Genomic DNA, 18,704 nt, shown 5'->3' on the forward strand with positions numbered 1-18,704 from the left:
AGAAGCATCAGTCATCAGTTTTTCGTTGTGACACCTTAGTTGTTCATTGATTGCTTCTCATACGTGCCTTGACTGTGGGGCTACAGCAGACTGAGTTACCCCTTGCTCAAGCCAGCGACCTCGGGACTAAGCTGGTGAGCTTTCTCACACCAGATGAGCCTACACTCAAGCTGGTGACCTCGGGGTCTTGAACCTGGGTCTTCCACATCCCAGTCCAACACTCTATTCACTGCGCCACCGCCTAGTCAGGCAGTGTTTTTTTTTTAGTCTTCACATCTGTTGAGTGTAAGGGACAGGGCTAGGAATTGGGTCATCAGATTGGAGTATCGCTGTCTGAAACTTGATCATGGTGTATATACAATAATATTTTTTAAATGATACATTTCAGAATACTTGATACTTTCTTAAATATTCTTTATATATCTTTATAATATGAAATAATTTATTTTTATAGAAACCTTCATTGAACATGGATGGATGGATGGATGGATCAATTAAAAACTAGATAGAAAGATAGAAGGAAGGATAGATGGATAGATAGATAGAAATATTTTTCAAAACTCCGTATCAATTGAGTTTGCAAAATTGACCTGACTTGGCAGCATTATATATATGTATATATCAGGGCTAACAGTTTATGCCATAATAATTTGTAAACATTTATTAATGTAAATTATTCATTCTTTCTTCATTCAACAAATATTTGTTGAAGGCTCCTATTTCCGAGTACACCACACTTTGTCAGATTTAAAGCTATCTGGTATAAAGAAATGGTTATCCCATAAACACTTTATTATGCAAGAAGATGAAAGAAATGCACCACTGTAATTTTGGAATATAGGTGATGCCAGCGGTCATCGTTTAGAGAATCACATTAGCATTAGGGAATGTTCAAGGAGCCATTTAGTGGAGTCAGGGCAGATGTATGAACACAATCTCCCTTCATATGTTCTCATGTTAATAGTTATTCAGGTTCACAGAGTTGAATTATATAGTTTTTCCCTATGGAAAATAAGGACAGATGTGTCAAAATTCTCCCTTCGGATTACCAAAAGCTATTAGACTGGCTAAAATCAGGTTTGGGGTTTTTTTTTTGGGGGGGGGGGCTGTTTTTGCTTTTGTTCTTGTTTTTGAGTGAAAGAAAGATGAATGTGAAATAAAATCAGCAAACTATGACATTAAAGATGATTTGAGTTCGAACATGTTAGGGTATGTATAATAGTTTCTCAGATAGGAGCTCAGCGTTACCCTGACTACAAGCTTAATTACAGATGGAAAGGAATAAAATGACTTTTTTTCAGCTCTAATGAAATTCTCTTTGTGATAGCAAAGATTCTTAGATTATGACCAACTCAATTTTGTATCAGAATCAGTTCTTTCTGAGTTGACTGGGCGATACCCGTGAAGTCACATGGGTAGAGCAGACACGGCATGCTTTTCCCAAATGGATACAATGTGGAGGGTCTGTCCATAGATTCACTGCAAATTTTATTTATTACTATATAGATTTATTTTTTTCTTTCATTAATTTGAGAAGCTTATATGGTGATTTTGCTTTTCTTCTCTGCTAGATAATTCAAGGTTTTCTAATCAGGAACCACAACTTAAATTTCTTTTTTCTCATTTCTGTCTCTTGATCTGTACATTTTCCTCATTTTGAACAGGGATGGGGAGGATAATATGGCAGGGGACTGTGACTTACTACTTTGATACCAACCACTCCTTTATTTATTTATTTATTTATTTATTGCAAGAGAAAGACAGGGAGGGAGAGATGAGAAGCATCAACTCATACTTGCAGCACTTTAGTGGTTCATAGGTTGCTTTGACTGGGGGGCTCCAGCTTGAGCCTTGCTCAAGCCAGTGACCTCTGGGCTCAAGCCAACGACCATGGGATCATACCTATGATTCCACATTTATGCCAGCAACCCCCATACTCAAGCTGAATGAGTCTGCACTGAAGCCGGCAACCTTCGAGTTTTGAATCTGGGTCCTCAGCATCCCAAGTCAACACTCTATCCACTGTGCCACTGCCTGGTCAGGCATACCAGCTAGCTATTCCTTTTTTTTTTTTTTTTTTTTTTTTTTTTGTATTTTTCTGAAGCTGGAAACAGGGAGGCAGTCAGACAGACTCCCACAAGTGCCCAACCAGGATCCACCAGGCATGCCCACCAGGGGGCGATGCTCTGCTCATCTGGGGCGTTGCTCTGTTGCAACCAGAGCCATTCTAGCACCTGAGGTAGAGGCCACAGAGCCATCCCCAGCACCTGGGCCACCTTTGCTCCAATGGAGCCTTGGCTGTGGGAGGGGAAGAGAGAGACAGAGAGGAAGGAGAGGGGGAGGGGTGGAGAAGCAGATGGGCGCTTCTCCTGTATGCCCTGGCTGGTAATCAAACCCGGGACTCCTGCATGCCGGGCCGACACTCTACCACTGAGCCAACCAGTCAGGGCCCCAGCTATTCCTTTTATAGCATATAATTTCCTAACCAACCTCACAGCTGTTAAAACATCATTCCTAAGAATGATGTTTTGACACCTAAAGATATGTGTAGCGAACAGGTGTTTGTTTGGGATTGTATTTCACATTTGTTTATATTTCACAGGGGAGACAATTATACTGACAGGTATCAGATTTAGAGAGAGGCAAGCCAGATTATTTCTAAAGCCTAAACAGAACTTCCCATGGTAGGGTCTCATTCGTGTAGTCTCTCAGGGGTTCTGCATTTTCAGAGCTGAGAGAAACCACATCCCTGTTTGGAAAAAGAGTTTTATTGTTTTTCTTCCCTTGCTGATGTCATTGCTGTTGCTATGGAGAGGAAGGGAGTGTGGCATGACATTCCTGGAAAAATCAACACTGCCATGTCTCTGTATAGCAAATAGCCCACTTCATAACTTGTTTTTCATTAGTATAGGCTTGCTAAAAATTCTCAGTCTTAATACCAAAAATGGAATGTTCCTTTGCCCAGCCTACCTTGGTATATAAAGGTTTTCTGGTGGTGCACTTAAATAATTCCTTTCTAATAGTGAAGAGAATGAAATACATAGTAACCCGTTAGAAATGAGAAAGAGCCGAACATGTTTTATAAACCATTAGGCATTATTTATATCACTGGGAACTTTTTTCTTGGAAATTCCCATCCCAGTGTTGTAAAATTTATTTTTAACATTGAATCATTCAGTTGGACAGCACGATCCCATTCAGGTGTGAGCCCTTAGAAGAGATTTAGGGCTGTTTTCTTTTGGTATCATCTGTAAGGCACTCTTTTTTGTCTCTGCTGTAGAAGCCAAGGTGCCAAGTGAGATAGCAGGGATACATTTATGATGTCCTAGTACAGTGATGGGCAATCTTTTGAGCTTGGTGTGTCAAAATTCGCCAAAAAACCAAGCATAACTCAGGTGGTATGTCACTTCGAGAAAAAAACCATAACTTCCCAATATTTATAGTTTAAATAACAAAAATGTATAATTGTAATATATAACTGTATTTAATAAACCAAAACCTAATTATTTAACTTACCTGCTTAGTGACTTCTTTGTTCATCTGTCAGTTGGTTTCTTTTGTTGGTCTTGATATTATTTAACTTGTGTGGGGTGCTGTGAACTAAGATAAGTGAGGGGGAGGGGGAATTCTTTAACGTGCCTATTAGTGACTTTTTTGTTGCTGAATTTCATTGGCTATATCTTCAATTGAAAGTTGGTATTTTGTACACTTCAAGCCCAAGCAAGCTCTACTAACTTCATCTGTCAATCTGTTTCTTTTGTTGGTTTTGATATTATTTAACGCTGAGAATAAGGTCTCACAAAAGTACTTGGAAAAATTGTGAGTAAAGCCATTGCTATATTTTTCAGGGTGCTAAGTGTCTGGTAATCGGTTCCAGGCACTCCAAATTTCCTGTTCGTAGTGGCACTCCTCTTGATTCTCCAAGCGGCACCTTTCCAGATTCTCAAGCTTTGACCTCAAGTCAACAAACACTTGAGCCCAGATGCTGTCTTGAAATTCTGCAAGTCGCATCTTATGTAAATTAAGATGGCTGCCACAATTTCTAATGGCAGGAAACAGCACCCATAGCACAGGCCCTCGCCTCTCCCAGCCTCCCCCTCACTTATCTCAGTAATGATGGTCAGTAGATTGGATGATGGTTGCTGGGGTTATGTGGTTGCTGGTAGTGGTGATCACAGGGCCCCCAGAGATGCATCCCCCGTGGCATTCCGCTGTTCCCTGCTCAGCCAGCCGGAAGTGAGGTCAAAGGTCCCCTAACGGCCTAACCGGAAGTCCTAGAGCTAGATGCTCTGTGCCGGAGTTCTGTTGTTTTGGCCTACAGACGTCCGGCACAGAGTGTCTACACTACAGCAAAGGTTTTATCCTCGCTACTGCACTTGGCTGTGCAGGAGCCAATGATGAAATGTCCTTCTCGGAATGCAGCTCCATACTTCTCTGGTATGCAGCCGTGTGTCATCAAAAATGGCTACGCATGTCAGTGCGGACATGCGTGTCATAGGTTTGCCATCACGGTCCTAGTATCATCAACACATGCTTTGTGGTTCAGCTGACCTTGAGTCAGGAGGCAGTACCCAGAAACAGCCTCCCAGACTCTCAGGTTTAAATGGAAAAAACAGTTCTAAAGACTTGTAAATAATATATGACATTTCTTTTGAAGTGTTCTGAATTTTACTGTTATTAAGTAAATAATATTTTCCCGTAAGAAGAGTACTTTGCCCAGTCTCTGAGTTTTAGCAGGTGGAAGAAAGACTAAAGAATAAAAGGATTTAGAGGAAGAAAGACTGCTATCACACTGCTACTTAAACGCCCTTTCTAATCTGTGGTTTTTCGTGACATCCACAGAGTGACTGCAAATGGATATTCCATTATTAAGTGGAACTGTGCCTTTGACAATATACTTTTGGTGTTGAAGACTGTGGTGGGTTTTAATGAAAGTCATAAAATAAATGCACAATATTTCCAACTTGAATCTGTTGCTGGCAGATTTACTGGTTGCATTTCTCTTGCATTAAAATGTGTTTTATGTGACTGGCTGATTTGTTGTATCTATTTTTTCTACTTTCAGTGGCACATCTAGTGATGAAATGTGCAACTTATACATTATGTATTACATGGAGGCTATGCATGCAGTTTCTTTCATGACCTGTACACAGAATGTAGCTCCAGATATGTTTAGAAATATACCCCCAGAGGCCAATATTCCAATTCCTGTGAAGTCTGATATGGTTATGATGCATGGACATCACAAAGGTAAAATTGGTATAATTTAAAGTAACATGATTTTATATTTTATATTTCCTTATGTGTCCAACTTGAATGTACGATTTTTAAAATTATTCTTCTTCTGTCAATCACATGTGCTCCATAATATGATTTCCTTTTTTCCCTTTTTCATACGCTATCCTCCCTCCTGACATGCCCCCATCAGAACAAGTAATATGAAAAATATCCACTAGTGATGCAAGAGATTAGATTGGGGACCAGTTGCATAAATGTAGATTTTTCTTCATTTAATTCATGTGTTCTAGTTTCCCCATTTCATTTTTTCCCAAAACCAGTAATGACTTATGCAGTTTATAAGTTTATGCACCATGTTCTGAAGAGTGCTACAGTTTGCCAATGAAAATGGTTATCATCTCCAACTGTACCTACATCATCTGTTTTAATGGGCCTTGTCAAGCACAGAACAATTCTTGATTTATGAGGCATTATTAGTCTTGGCCTTTTTGGTTTCATTCTCAGAATTGTTGCAGAATGCTCATATTGATTGTAATTTCTTTGGTTTAAAATTGTGAACCCCACACTTTGTTATATTGAATTAAGTATGTTGAGACTTTACTGAGTTTTGCAAGTTCAGTTCTAAAATGCCAGAGAAACTTATTTTTTCTAGTGGAAATTTTATGAAAGAAGTTAACATAGCAATCAGGTCATATTTTTAGATACTGATATATTTAAAGAATGTGCCTTGAAGTATTATTTTCATAGCCTTAAAATATTACTAAATTCAATTTAAAAAATCAACTATAAGCAGTTTTATTATTGCATGTATAAAATTCTGTATCATGTATATATTATCAAAAATGTAGTTGAATTAGTTATTAAGTCAGAAATCTGGTCATTGTTGGTGATGCTATAGTTTTTTTGTGAATTAGAGCACTTCTATTGTATAAATTCTTAATATTGTTGTTTTTATGAAACATAAGAGCCTGAATAATATTTTTATGTTGATGGCATATTTCCAATAAACTAGTTAAAGCATGTAATATATACTACACATTTATACTTGGCTTCTTTGATCTTTTATAGAAACAGAGAACAAAGATAAGACTTCTTTACTCCAGCAGCCCAAACAAGAAGAAGTGTTAGAACAGGGTATGTATTCTGTAACTAGGCCTATAAAATATTCATTTTCCAAATAGGCAACCACGTTTTAAAGTTATTGAAATATTTTAGGTCTTTATCAGCCTCCAACCCTATATATTGCTGTTTTTATGTAGTGCATAATTCATGAGAAAATGGTCAATTATTGCACTTTAGCATTGCAAGTAAAATTCATTAGTGTAACTTAGTCCCATTAGATTTTATCTTTGTTTTCATTTATTTCATATTGTAACTTTTATATATGATCCGAATATAATCATTAGAAATAATTAGTGGTCTACTTTTGAAATTAATTACTTTTACCATTTAAAGTCCTATGTTATGAGTATGATGTGTTCATTAACTATATTTAAGGTTCAAGGAAAAAAAGAAATTAAGACTTAAATTCACATCTTGCTTCTCTTAAATCATTCTCTGCTTTCATTAAGGTAGGAGAGATTCTTGTTTTATGTATTTGCAGTTTTCTGTTAAGATGCCATCTGATGAATTCAGAATACATCATTCTTCCTGTGTTCTATTTATGTGAATTAGTAACACTGGATACTTGCGATGTCACATACTGCATGTGCTGGCACTGAAAAATTGCTCTCCTGAATCTTGGTTTATTGCAGTTGTTTGGAAGATAGTACTTTGTGTTAGGTGTTGGAGAATGTTTCAGGTTGTTTTTGGCCTAGATATGATATATTCTAAAACATTAGTTAATGTTAATACAAACACACTTCCACTGGCAACATAAAGTATATAGGATATAGACAGGAATTTTCCATTAGCAACATTTAGAAATTTCTGACTCTTTGGATTTTGTAACCCACTGTTGAAATTCTTCAAAAGGTATTTTATTAAATAAAAAACTATCACTCTTGCACTAAGAGTATTTGAAAAATTAAAGATACAGACTATTAAAAGGGAAAAATGTACTTTTAAAAAGAGTACAGGGTAAATTGTAATATAAAAGTTTTTAAATTATGTAGGTATATTTCATAACATCTCATTCTAACAAGTGGCCTTTTAAAATATATAGCTTAGCTCAAAGTTGTTTCTATTTTTATGTTAAATCAAAAAAAGGAGATGATTTTATAGTAAATAGTTTCTACTAAATTATTATACAAAACTGTTGAGTATGATTTAAAATAGCTAACTTCATCAACACCGTCTATATATTTGTAAGGAAATAGGCAACCCAAATAAAGGAAATAGTTGCAGCCCAAATAAAGTAGAATTACCAGTATTTACTATAGTTGTACTGAAATTTAATCAAACTTACATACATGAATTATTTTGTCATTGTACATGTTTGAAATGTATATTTTTAAAATAATTTGAGTCATCTTAGAATACATTTCTAAATACCAACATATGTTGTACAGTATGGAATGAGACCACCATTTAGTAGATGAATCTTATCAAATAGTAAATTTCTATGGAAATTGAAGCTGGACTATGTTTTTTTTCTGAAGTTAGTTGCATTGATCAAGGGAAGCATTGAAACCTCTGAAAGATTAGAAATCCAGAGTTTTTGTTAGCAGAGGAATCTTAATTGTTAGATTTAATCTGTTCTTTCCAAATAATAGGATTTAGGGAGTGTCATATATGTCTGCAAACCAAATCCTTTAAAACACTTTTATAGTTTGCCATTCATTTATTTATCCCTTGGCTTTGATAACATATATATAGTATTAAGAAGTTTAAATGTACCCATAGTCTTAATGGTTCCAGAAAAGAATTCTATGAACACATAAGAAATGATTTTCCTCTAGTGAATCTTTTCTTCTACTTATGAATAAAAATGCTGTAAAGTGATTTCACTTTGAAATAAGAAAGCATTATTTTGACTCAGTTTCATACTGAAGAAAATAGGCCATGGTGTTCATATGTTGAAATTAGTGGGGCCATCAAAATGTCACCTCCTAGAGTATATGAAATCAAACACCTCACCAAAAGTAAAGCCAGTGTAGCCTGCGTATTATTCTACTGGTCTTTAGGGACCACTGGTCTAGAATTTAAAGAGATATGTAGATATATACCAAATATGAATTTGTACACAGAGCCCATTTGATTTGCTAATGAGATCTCTTTATCTCCTTGCAAATACACAGGGTGAATCTACTTATTATTGAGATAGTATCTTATTCTTCTTAGAAGAGTTTGTTTGCACATTTATTTTTATTCATTCCCTCAGGAGTTGAAGTGACCAAGTAGCTAATAGGAGGGCTCTAATTATTCATATAGATTATGCCATGTATATGAATTTTTAAAGTCAGCTCTCAAACTTAACCCTTTGCCTTTTCTTTTTTGGTGTTCAGGCCAAAACAATTTCTGTTCCAAGTACTCTTCCAGGCTGTACTGATTCTTTAAATATTTTAAATCCCCAGTAAATGAAATCCTTGACTTATTTCAGTTGCCCCAGCAGCTACGTGGGCCACACAGAAGATGTCAAACCCCCCACTGGAAAAAGAACAGTTGAGATGCAAGAAGGAAAAGACCCCAGACATTAGAGAACATAATAGTCAAAGGCAAGCTCTGTATCCATTAGTGCCTTAGTAATGGACATAGTTCTACACGGATAAATCAAACAATATTTTTTTGCTTCATATTTTGAAACATTGGAAAGCAGAGAGGAGGAATAAAAAAAGTAAAGCTATATAATAAACATTATGTTGGAAAGATGGATCAAATTTTATTAAGGTAGTAAAAAAAAAAGAAATGTAGTTGTGCCTCAAATGGGCAGGAGGTAGAAGGTACCTTAACATAGAGAAAAAAAATTCAAAGCAACCCAGTGATGTACTTAACACTGGTTTATCTAATACTCTGTTTCTCCAGGAATAATAGAAGTATTTTATTTTATTTGAAATTCTTATCACAAAATTGCTAGCTATTGATTTTTACTAGAATATTAATTTTCTTTGGAAATTATCTAGAGTTTGAAAGAAATGTCTGAGTTGTACAGATCCATGCAGTTCAGCCTGTGCTGACTCACAACACATTAACCTTCTGCAGGACCCTTGTCTACATCTAATCCTTCTAAAGCAAAATTGGTGTAAGGCAAATGTGCCTCAGACGATCTAAAACGATGTCATCGTGGAGATACTGAAGAACCCAATTATATGACAGCTTTGCCTATCTGGTTGTCTGAATAATGCAACAATGGGAAACATTTTAATGAGGCTTTAATTAAGCCTGCAAGGTTTTTAAAAAAATAATGTTTGACTGATTTTTAAAATGATATTAATTCTGGAAGACATGGAAATTATAGAAGAGTATGAAGAGGAAAATAAAAATCATACAAAATCTATAGAAATATGGGTATATACGTACTACTTTGTGTGAAATATGTATTATCCATACATGCACATTATTTCAACAGTATGTAAATCATAGTATGTACACAGTTTTATCCTCTTTTAAACAGTCTTTTTTTAAAAATATTTGCTCCTACTGTAAAAATTATTAGCAAGCACAATTTTTAAATTTATAATTATTAATTTTACTTTTCAATTACAGTCTACTTTCAATACTATTTTGTATTTAGTTTCAGGCGTACAGTGCAGTAGGTAGATAATCATATACTTTATAAAGTGGTCCTGCAATATTTTCAATACCCACCTAGCACCATGCATATTTATTATTATTGTCTATATTCTGTATGCTATACTTTATATCCCCATGGCTTTTTGTAACTATCAATTTATATTTCTTAACCCCTTGACTTTTTTACCCAGTCCCCCACCCCCACTACTCCCCAGCGACCATCAGTCTGTTCTCTGTATCTATGAGCCTGTTTCTGTTTTGTTTGTTCATTCGTATTGTTCTTTAGATTCCGTGTGTAAGCGAAATCGTATGCTACTTGTCTTTCTCTGACTGACTTATTTCACTTAGCATAATACCCTAGGTCCATCCATGCTGTCTCAAATGGTAAGATTTCATTCATTTTTTGTGATTGAGTAGTATTCCATTGTATATATATAGCACCACTTTTTTATACACTTGGCTCTTGTAAATAAAGCTTCAATGAACATTGTGCATGTATTCTTTCTAATTAATGTTTTAGGTTTCATCAGCTATATACCCAGAAATGGACTTGGTAGGTCATAAGGCAGTTTCATTTTTAATTTTTTAAGGACCTTCCCTACTATTTTCCATAATGGCTGCACCAATCTATATTCCCATCATCAGTGCAGTAGGGTTCCCTTTTCTCCGCATCCTTGCCAGCACTTGTTTGTTGATTTATTGATGATAACCATTCATTCAGGTATGAGGTGATATCTCATTGTGATTTAAATTTCTCTGATTAGTAACATTAAACATCTTTTCATATGTCTACTGGCATTTATATGTCCCCTTGGGAGAAGTGTCTATTTAGGTCCTCTGTCCACTTTTAATTGGATTTTTGGGGTTTTTTGGGTATGAGTTCTTTTTAAATTTTGGATATTAACCCCTTCTCCTATGTATTCATTGGCGATTATCTTCTTCCATTCAGTAGGTTGGCAAGCACAATTTTTAGCCAATTTTTCGCTCGACCATACCTTCAGGTGTATTGCGAAACATCTGGAGGCTCCAAGGATAGGTTTTTCTGTTTCTGGTTGAAGATCTTGTTGAGTTTTGGGGGAGATTTATCCGTATCGCTTCCTATCCCGCCATTACTCTCGGCAAGCACAATTTTTAGTGGCTGCATAATAACCCTGCCTAAACTGTTTTGAAAATAGCCTATTTGTCTATAGGTGAGCTTATCTGTGAATGACTTGATTATGCCAGCCTTTCTGTAGAATAACATTAATGAATATTAAAAACTGAAATGTCCCCATCTTTTAAAACATTGTAAATGAAGAATTACCTACATGTATAATAAGTACAGTAAGCTAAACAATAAAACCGAATTAGACAGTGATTCTGGGTGGCAGAAATGAGTCCTAGGAGACTCTATATGAGAACTATGGCGTTGATGTTTTCTAGGGCAGACACACATAGAGTTCCCTTACTTATTATGTGTTCATGGCTGGCACTTTAGGAAACTAAAGCAGGTTTTCTATGTTCCCTTTTTATCCATTATGATTTCTTATATATGAGTTTGTATCAACATATTTTAGGCAAGAAATATGACCTGAAACTAAGAAGCTTGTCGGCTGCATTTAAGTGTTCTGAATCTGAGTGTTTCTTTCCTTTAAAATTCAGAATATAGTTGTAGCATTGAAATTTATGTCAGTTGTGTTGGGAAGATTCGGTGTATTACAAACACTGAAGGCAGAATTGAAAGTTAAATTCTATAATACCAGTGTGTCCTTGTTATTGTATATTACACTCTGGACAGCATTTCCTTTTCTGCAGAAGGGCCTTTAATATATTTTATTCCGTTTACTCCAAACTCTTCTCATTGTAATCTTTGGGCCCTTTTATAATCAATCTTTCTACTCAAAGGTCAACATGAGCTGCTGTATTCCCAAGGCAGGAAGAACATAACAAAAATACAATTTGCAGAGGGAAACCACTTTATGACCCTAGATAGTTAAAGGTCTTCAGACACCTTCTGTGAAACAGAGTTACTTCACAGTGGTTTTATGCTAACAAAAATGAATTATTGGCATTTTTTATCAAATAAGCAATAATAGGGGAATAAGACTGCAAGTTAAAATGACAGTAGTGTACTCTAAAAGCTTGTTAAAGTAACGGTAAACTATGGGAATCGTCAAACAAAGGGTAGACTTAGTAGCTAGAATTTCTATTTCTTTGCTTTGTTCAAAATAGGATACTCCCTTCATTTCTTGATAAAGTACCAATGATTTTAGTAGCATCTTCTTAGGTAATTCCAAGTACTCTCAATGCCACTTCGCTATTTTAAAGAAGATACAATTCTTGTTTGTATTCCCATTCAAAAAAAATTATTGGTTTGTTATGATTTATGAGCAGCTCACAAGTCTTTATTTATTGAACTCATCTATCAAACACAATTCTAAAAATCCCCCAAGGCTCTGAGAAGCTGAGTGAATGCTGTTTTGAATTGGTTTCCTAATAACAGAACAGGCAGATGTGAATGATCATTTATCACATGGTTGGGCTTTCCAGTATAAATCTGTGTGCATGGTAGTTGCAAAAGCCATTATCTTCTTATTTCTCCTTTTTTATATTTGTTCAATTTTTTTAAAGTCATTTTTTATTGTTTTCCAATTAGATGAGTCCTGTAAGGGGGAAAAAATTCACTTTATTTTTAATTCCTGAGCTGGTCATTATGATCATATGTTTTATTTCTCTAAGGCTAGTAGGATAAATGTGGGTTAGTGATAAGTAAATAATCAATAAACTGAGTAGACTTTAATCACAAGGGAAGGTCAGCTATGACTGAGTCATAAAGCAAAACATAAAAATCTAAAAAGAAATATTTTTATTTTTTATTCTTCATCACCCTCACGTTAATCAGTTGTGTTGCAAAATGGTAATCTCATTAGCTTGGCCACTGGCATACTTTGTCAGTGGTTAAACTACTGATGAACATCCTATTTCTCTCCTTGTACCATAGAACTCACAGAGCAATAAAGAGTAACAGGAGCTGCTTATTTTAGGTAATGAAATGCTAGTGATTTGTGTGGGAAATGGGAGTTTATATTCTGAATGATTACCAAGAGGTTCTTGATCATTTTTAAAATTAAAAATGCCCACTACAGCCTGACCTGTGGTGGCGCAGTGGATAAAGCGTCGACCTGGAAATGCTGAGGTCGCCAGTTCAAAACCCTGGGCTTGCCTGGTCAAGGCACATATGGGAGTTGATGCTTCCAGCTCCTCCCCCCTGTCTCTCTCTCTCTCTCTCTCTCTCTCTCTCTCTCTCTCTCTCTCTCCTCTCTAAAATGAATAAATAAAATAAAATAAAAAATGCCCACTACAATTAAGATTTTATGCTGCCTAAAAGTAGTGATATGTAATTTTTTTTAATCCAGTAATCTTAATTTATTTTTAAAAACCTCACAGGGCAATTTTGTCAGTGTATGTTTCCATCTATTTTAATTTAAGCTCACCATATTCCTGAAAGTAAGCCAGAGAAATTTCTGTGCTGGTAGCAGGGAATAGGGAATGACTCCTACTAATTGGAAAACCACCCGTTGAGACAGAAAGATTACTGCAAGCATACAGTTTACAGACTTGGAGTTTGATTGGTATTGTTTTAGATTCTCTTATACGATGCTGTGCCCTTTTTCCTAACACATTAGCTGCTTCATCAGTTGTGTTTTTCCAAACACTACACCCATTCATTCAAATTACATACAAGTCAAAGTCTGAGTGAGAAAAAGAAAGAAATGAGACTTAGGGCAGACTAAAATCATCAAGGACATATTTTTATCTCTCTGATGCAGAAGCGAGGGGTGACTTTTTAACAAATTATTGTTTATTCCAGACTAATCACTGGAAATATGATATTAATTATGAAATGAGAAGTTTTTATTTTTTAATACGAAATTACATTTATACCTTGCCCCTGTCCTTTCCCAGGTAATTTCAATATGCAAAAAATATTTTTAGAACATCGTATAGAATTTTATAGTACGTGTAGGGTATATTGCCAGTGGTGAGTAGAAAGTACTAAAAAGAACAGAAAACTCTTCTACTTTTTTAAACCCAAGAAAACCAATCATTCTTCTTTAGGTCAGTTTTGTGCAAATTGCTATGGTATGTATGTATTGACTAATTTACCCACATTTTTTGCTATAATAAGGAGAAGATAAGCCAGGACAGAACAAAACGAAACTTGTTCAGTGAAAAAGTAAACCCAGTACCTCAACTCAGAAAACAATTTTTTTAAAATTTAAATATAGTAAGATTGACAGGTTTGAGGTGAATCCACAGGCAAGAGTTTACTGGCTGGTATAGAAAAGAGAGGGGAACCAGGATTTAGTACAGTGATCAGTTAGAAAATAGGCCCCTCAGTCAGGCTATTTCCTTTGAATCCTGTTCAACTTCCTAACAGCTGGCCAGGTTAGTGCTGTACCGTTAGTTTCCTCATCTAAAATGAAGACAGGAAGTATCTCATGGAGAGTAAATGTGTTAAACTGTATTAAGCACTCAACAAAGTGACTCGGCATGCTAAGCTCTCAAACAATACTAGCTGCTTTTACTATTATCATTTGTAGTTTATAAAGTACTTTTTTATATATTATCACTGTCAACAATAGGTTGGGCAATAACACATCCCAGTTTTTCCAGGACTTCCTCAGTGTATGCCTAGAATAAATATTAATAACACCTCTTTTGTTCTCACATGTGTCCCAGTCTGGAAAATACATTATATGCTTACCTCAGCTGTGGGACTCAGAATAAAATTAGAGACTACCCTGAAATACATAGGTTGACAGAACCGAGGGGAAGGTTACATATAACTTAGGGGTGTCCAAAAGTGGCAGTCTACCATCAGTGACAAGTCAGCTCCACAGAGGTAGAGCAGGTTTAATACCATTCCAGACAGATTTTTTACATCGAAAGAGGGTCAGTCCAAGGAAAGAGGGGAAGAGACATTCAGCATGCCAATCAGGATGATAATCTCAAATGAGTAAGGGTGGTTGGAAGGGAAAAAATTATGTTGATAAATCAGCACAATGAATCAGTTGACTTTGTGATTCATGAGTAACAGAAGGAGGAATCTGGTTTTCTGGGTTGATTGACCCAAAACACAGTTTCATCACTGAACAAGATACTGTTTAAAAATAAAGTATGAGGAAAAGATTAAGAACTCAGTTTTAGACATGTTGAGTTCAAGATTCCTATGAAACAGACATTCAACGGGAAATTTTCAGAAGCGGTTTTGTATATCATTTTGGTACTAAGAGAGCTCCAAATTTGAATGTTGTTTGTCTAGAGATAGCAGCTTAAGTCTTGGGAGTGGCCGAGCCCAGAGAAAAAAAAGTATGCCAGGAACAGACGTCAGAGAACACCACCATTTTCATATGTTAGGCAGCAGAATAAGGGAAAGCAAAGATGATAGGTGGAGAAGATCTGAAAAGAACAATGTTATAAGGAGAAACCTGCCACCAGTAGATCAAGATGAAGAGTCTCTTGGGCTTGGTAAGTAGAAACTCTTAAGCAGCTCATGCAGAAGTCATACTGTGGGGAAGTGAGGAGGAGAAATTGTAGATGCCTTTGATTTAGGGAAGGAAGATGATTTAAGGAAGGATGTAGCCGTGCATAGCCTGGCACTCTCCAATATTGTAGACACTAGCCACATATGGCTATTTAAATTCAAATATAAAAAGGTAATATAAAAATAAACAAAATTAAAGATTAAATTTCTCAGTCACACTAGCTACATGACAAGTACTCAATAGCCCCATGTGTCAGTGGCTATAATGTTGGGCAGTGCAGGTATAAAATATTTCCATTTATTTTTTAAATCTTTTTTAAACTTTATTTATTGAATTTTAGAGAGAGAAAGAGAGAGAGAAAGTGGAGGGAGAAGAAGGAAGCATCAACTCATAGTAGCTACTTCTTGTGTGTGCCTTGGCTGGAGAAGCCCAGGGTTTCAAACCAGTGACCTCAGCGCTCCAGGTCAATGCTTTATCCACCAGTCAGGTTCAGAAAATTCTTCCAGACAGGTTGGAATTGGTTAAAAGCAGAAAGAAGATGAGAAAGCATGAAAGACAATGTGGGAGAGAAGGGTCTCCTTGCCTCCACAACCACTCAAGCTAAGCACAAAATAAATGTGTATATAGCCTATGAGTCAAGTCTCTGGCAAAAGAAGTTGTATTAGAAAAGAAAGCAGACAGGAAAGGCTCTAGGGGATGCTGAGAGGGCTGGCACCCAGAATCCTGGAGTATAGATAGTTCTTTCTGCAAAAACTAACTTTAAGAAAGAAAGTGCACATACAACCTTCTTTGGCAAAGCTAGGAAACACATTTCTCAAGCATAGACTTGAGAAAATAGAGGGCTAGAAACTTAAAGGTTTTTTCCTTTATGAAAATTCCAATTCCTGAATAGGAAATAAGAAGCGATTTTTTAAATCTTAGGTAAACAACAGATTGAAGCAGATGCATGTTGCAACTACAGTATGTCTTTCATTGGTAATTATAGCTACAATTTAGTAGTACCTACTTTATGATATATGTTGGACCGGGCATATTACATTAACAATCTTCTTTAAATTCACAAAACAATTCTTAAAGGCAGTTGTCATTATAAGATTAAATAACTTGCATAAAGGCACAGAGTAGCTACTAAGCATCAAAGTTGGGTTCTAACACTAGTGTGAAATATAGACCAGACACTGGCCAATAACAACAGGACAGGGGAAAACCAGAGTGCTGTGGGCTCATGTAGCAGAGACCCTGATTTGATAGTCAAGGAAGGTTTCTGTGATCTGTGGTACCCACGTAAAGTAACATCTGAAGGTTGAGGAGACAGCTGACTACTGGAGAGAGAATGTCTCAGGAAGAAGAAACAGCATTCTTTTTTTAAGATTTTTTTTTTGACCCTCTAATCAGATGCATTTAATATATGTGTTACTTAACATAATATATTTCTTTCCAGTATTTAAATTCCCTTATGATGATTGTTACCTACAGCAGGGGTCTCAAACTCGCGGCCCGCTGAACAATTTTGTGCGGCCCACAGACTAGTCCACGAAGTTCAAAATATTTTGGATAAAATTAAGTAAGCCTAGGGGCCTACTTGTATTTCTCTAGCATCCTAGCTAGAGATTAGCTTAGTTAACAGCAGTTGTGATGCGAACTACAGTTTCTGGTCGTTTTGTGACACTGAGTAAACTGCATGTACAATTGTGCTTGTTGTACTGATTTTTTTTTTGTTTTCAACTGCAGTGAGAAAAGTGTTGCGTAACAGTTGCCTTTTGTAGACCTAGTGCGGCCCACGGAACGGCTGTGATCTTGCTCTGCGGCCCACATGCTGAGTTGAGTTTGAGACCCCTGACCTACAGATATAAATAGTGGTTAGGTTGCTATACTAGCTGTTAAGAACATTTTTGAAAGGATAAAAGACACAGAGCCTGGTAACAATAATAAATCTGAAAAGTGTTTTGCTGGGCAAGTAAACATTGCAGCTGGAAAGAGAAGCGTGAGTGTGACTCTTAGGTAGTTGAATTTTTTTAAGATTTTATTTATTTATTTTTAGAGAGGATTTAGAGAGAGAGAAGGGAGGGAGGAGCAGGAAGCATCAACTCCATATGTGCCTTCACCAGGCAAGCCCAGGGTTTCGAACCAGCGACCTCAAGTGATCCAAGTCAATGCTTTATCTACTGCTCCACCACAGGCCAGGCCAAGAAGAAACAACATATTAGAGTAGACATACAAGGAACTGAAACTCCTTTATTCCTGGAAAGAAAGAGAGAAATATTGAAAGATGAGATTGAGGTAGAGACCGCAAAACTTTTCTGTTTATATTCTACCCAACTGTTACACTCAAGGTTAGATATATTTCCTAAATCAGGATCCTTTAAAGAAAAAAAGATTTTTTTAATTGATTTATTTTTAGAGAAAGAGAGGAAGGTGGAGGAGAGAGAGCAAGAGAGAGAAACATTGATTTGTTGTTCCACCCAGCCATGCATTCCCTGGTTTAGTCTTCTGTTTGTCCTGACTGGGGATCACACCCACAACCTTGCTGTGTCGGGGCGACACTCCAACCAGCCAAGCCAAAGCCTAAGTCAGGATCTTGATATGACCAAGAAAAATGCTTAAATTTCAAGATCCCATATATTTTGTAGACCAGAAAGGGGGTGGGGAGACTTTTCTGGTTTGTGTATAAGAAAAAAGGGACAGCCATCTAGTGGCCTCTGTCCCTTGTAACAAGGTATTTATCGAGATCTTCTCTGAAGCATTCTCTCAAGGCCAGAGCAATCTGCCGCCATGCCCATTACATTGTTAAATTTTTGTTTTCCTAATCCAATGATAATTGTGAGTGATAATTTCAAAGAAAATGAGTGCTCTGTACTTGGTATTTTACTACAGATTTTAGATTTTTATTGACAAGCATGAATGACTGTATACATAGTTTTGAGCTTAATATTAGCCTATTAATGACATTGACTCAAGTTTTAAAATTATGTTGTTTTTCTATTACTGAAATAATCTTGTCTTTTATTTTCTGTATAAAGTTTTTCACTGTACAATAGCATGTAAAAATATTTATATTTAGTCTGGGCAGAAGAATTTAGTAGTAATGGATTAATTTCTCTTTTGTGAGGCAGAATGCCACTGTGACCTAACAGATTTAGTTGAGTTGTAATTTGTTTTGTTCATTCTACTGAGATTGGCCCAATTATTTGACCATTATTTTCTGATTGAAGATTTCACCTGGGATAAGCTGCTTTCATGGGCAAGAACTGAAAACCTACTTTGAAT

At 36.1% G+C, this 18,704-nt stretch overlaps 1 protein-coding gene across 16 annotated transcripts in view; it reads left to right on the forward strand.

Moving 5' to 3' along the window:
* The window catches only part of PAM (peptidylglycine alpha-amidating monooxygenase), a 337,150-nt gene that overhangs the window by 268,059 nt on the left and 50,387 nt on the right, over nucleotides 1-18,704 (forward strand). For all 16 annotated transcript variants that reach the window (XM_066381913.1, XM_066381912.1, XM_066381917.1 and 13 more), the window contains 2 exons: nucleotides 5,066-5,250; nucleotides 6,307-6,372. In XM_066381913.1, the coding sequence (XP_066238010.1) occupies nucleotides 5,066-5,250; nucleotides 6,307-6,372 (251 nt within the window). The remainder of the gene's footprint in view (nucleotides 1-5,065; nucleotides 5,251-6,306; nucleotides 6,373-18,704) is intronic.

This window comes from Saccopteryx leptura, chromosome 4, assembly GCF_036850995.1.
Source record: "Saccopteryx leptura isolate mSacLep1 chromosome 4, mSacLep1_pri_phased_curated, whole genome shotgun sequence".
Taxonomy (NCBI): domain Eukaryota; kingdom Metazoa; phylum Chordata; class Mammalia; order Chiroptera; family Emballonuridae; genus Saccopteryx; species Saccopteryx leptura.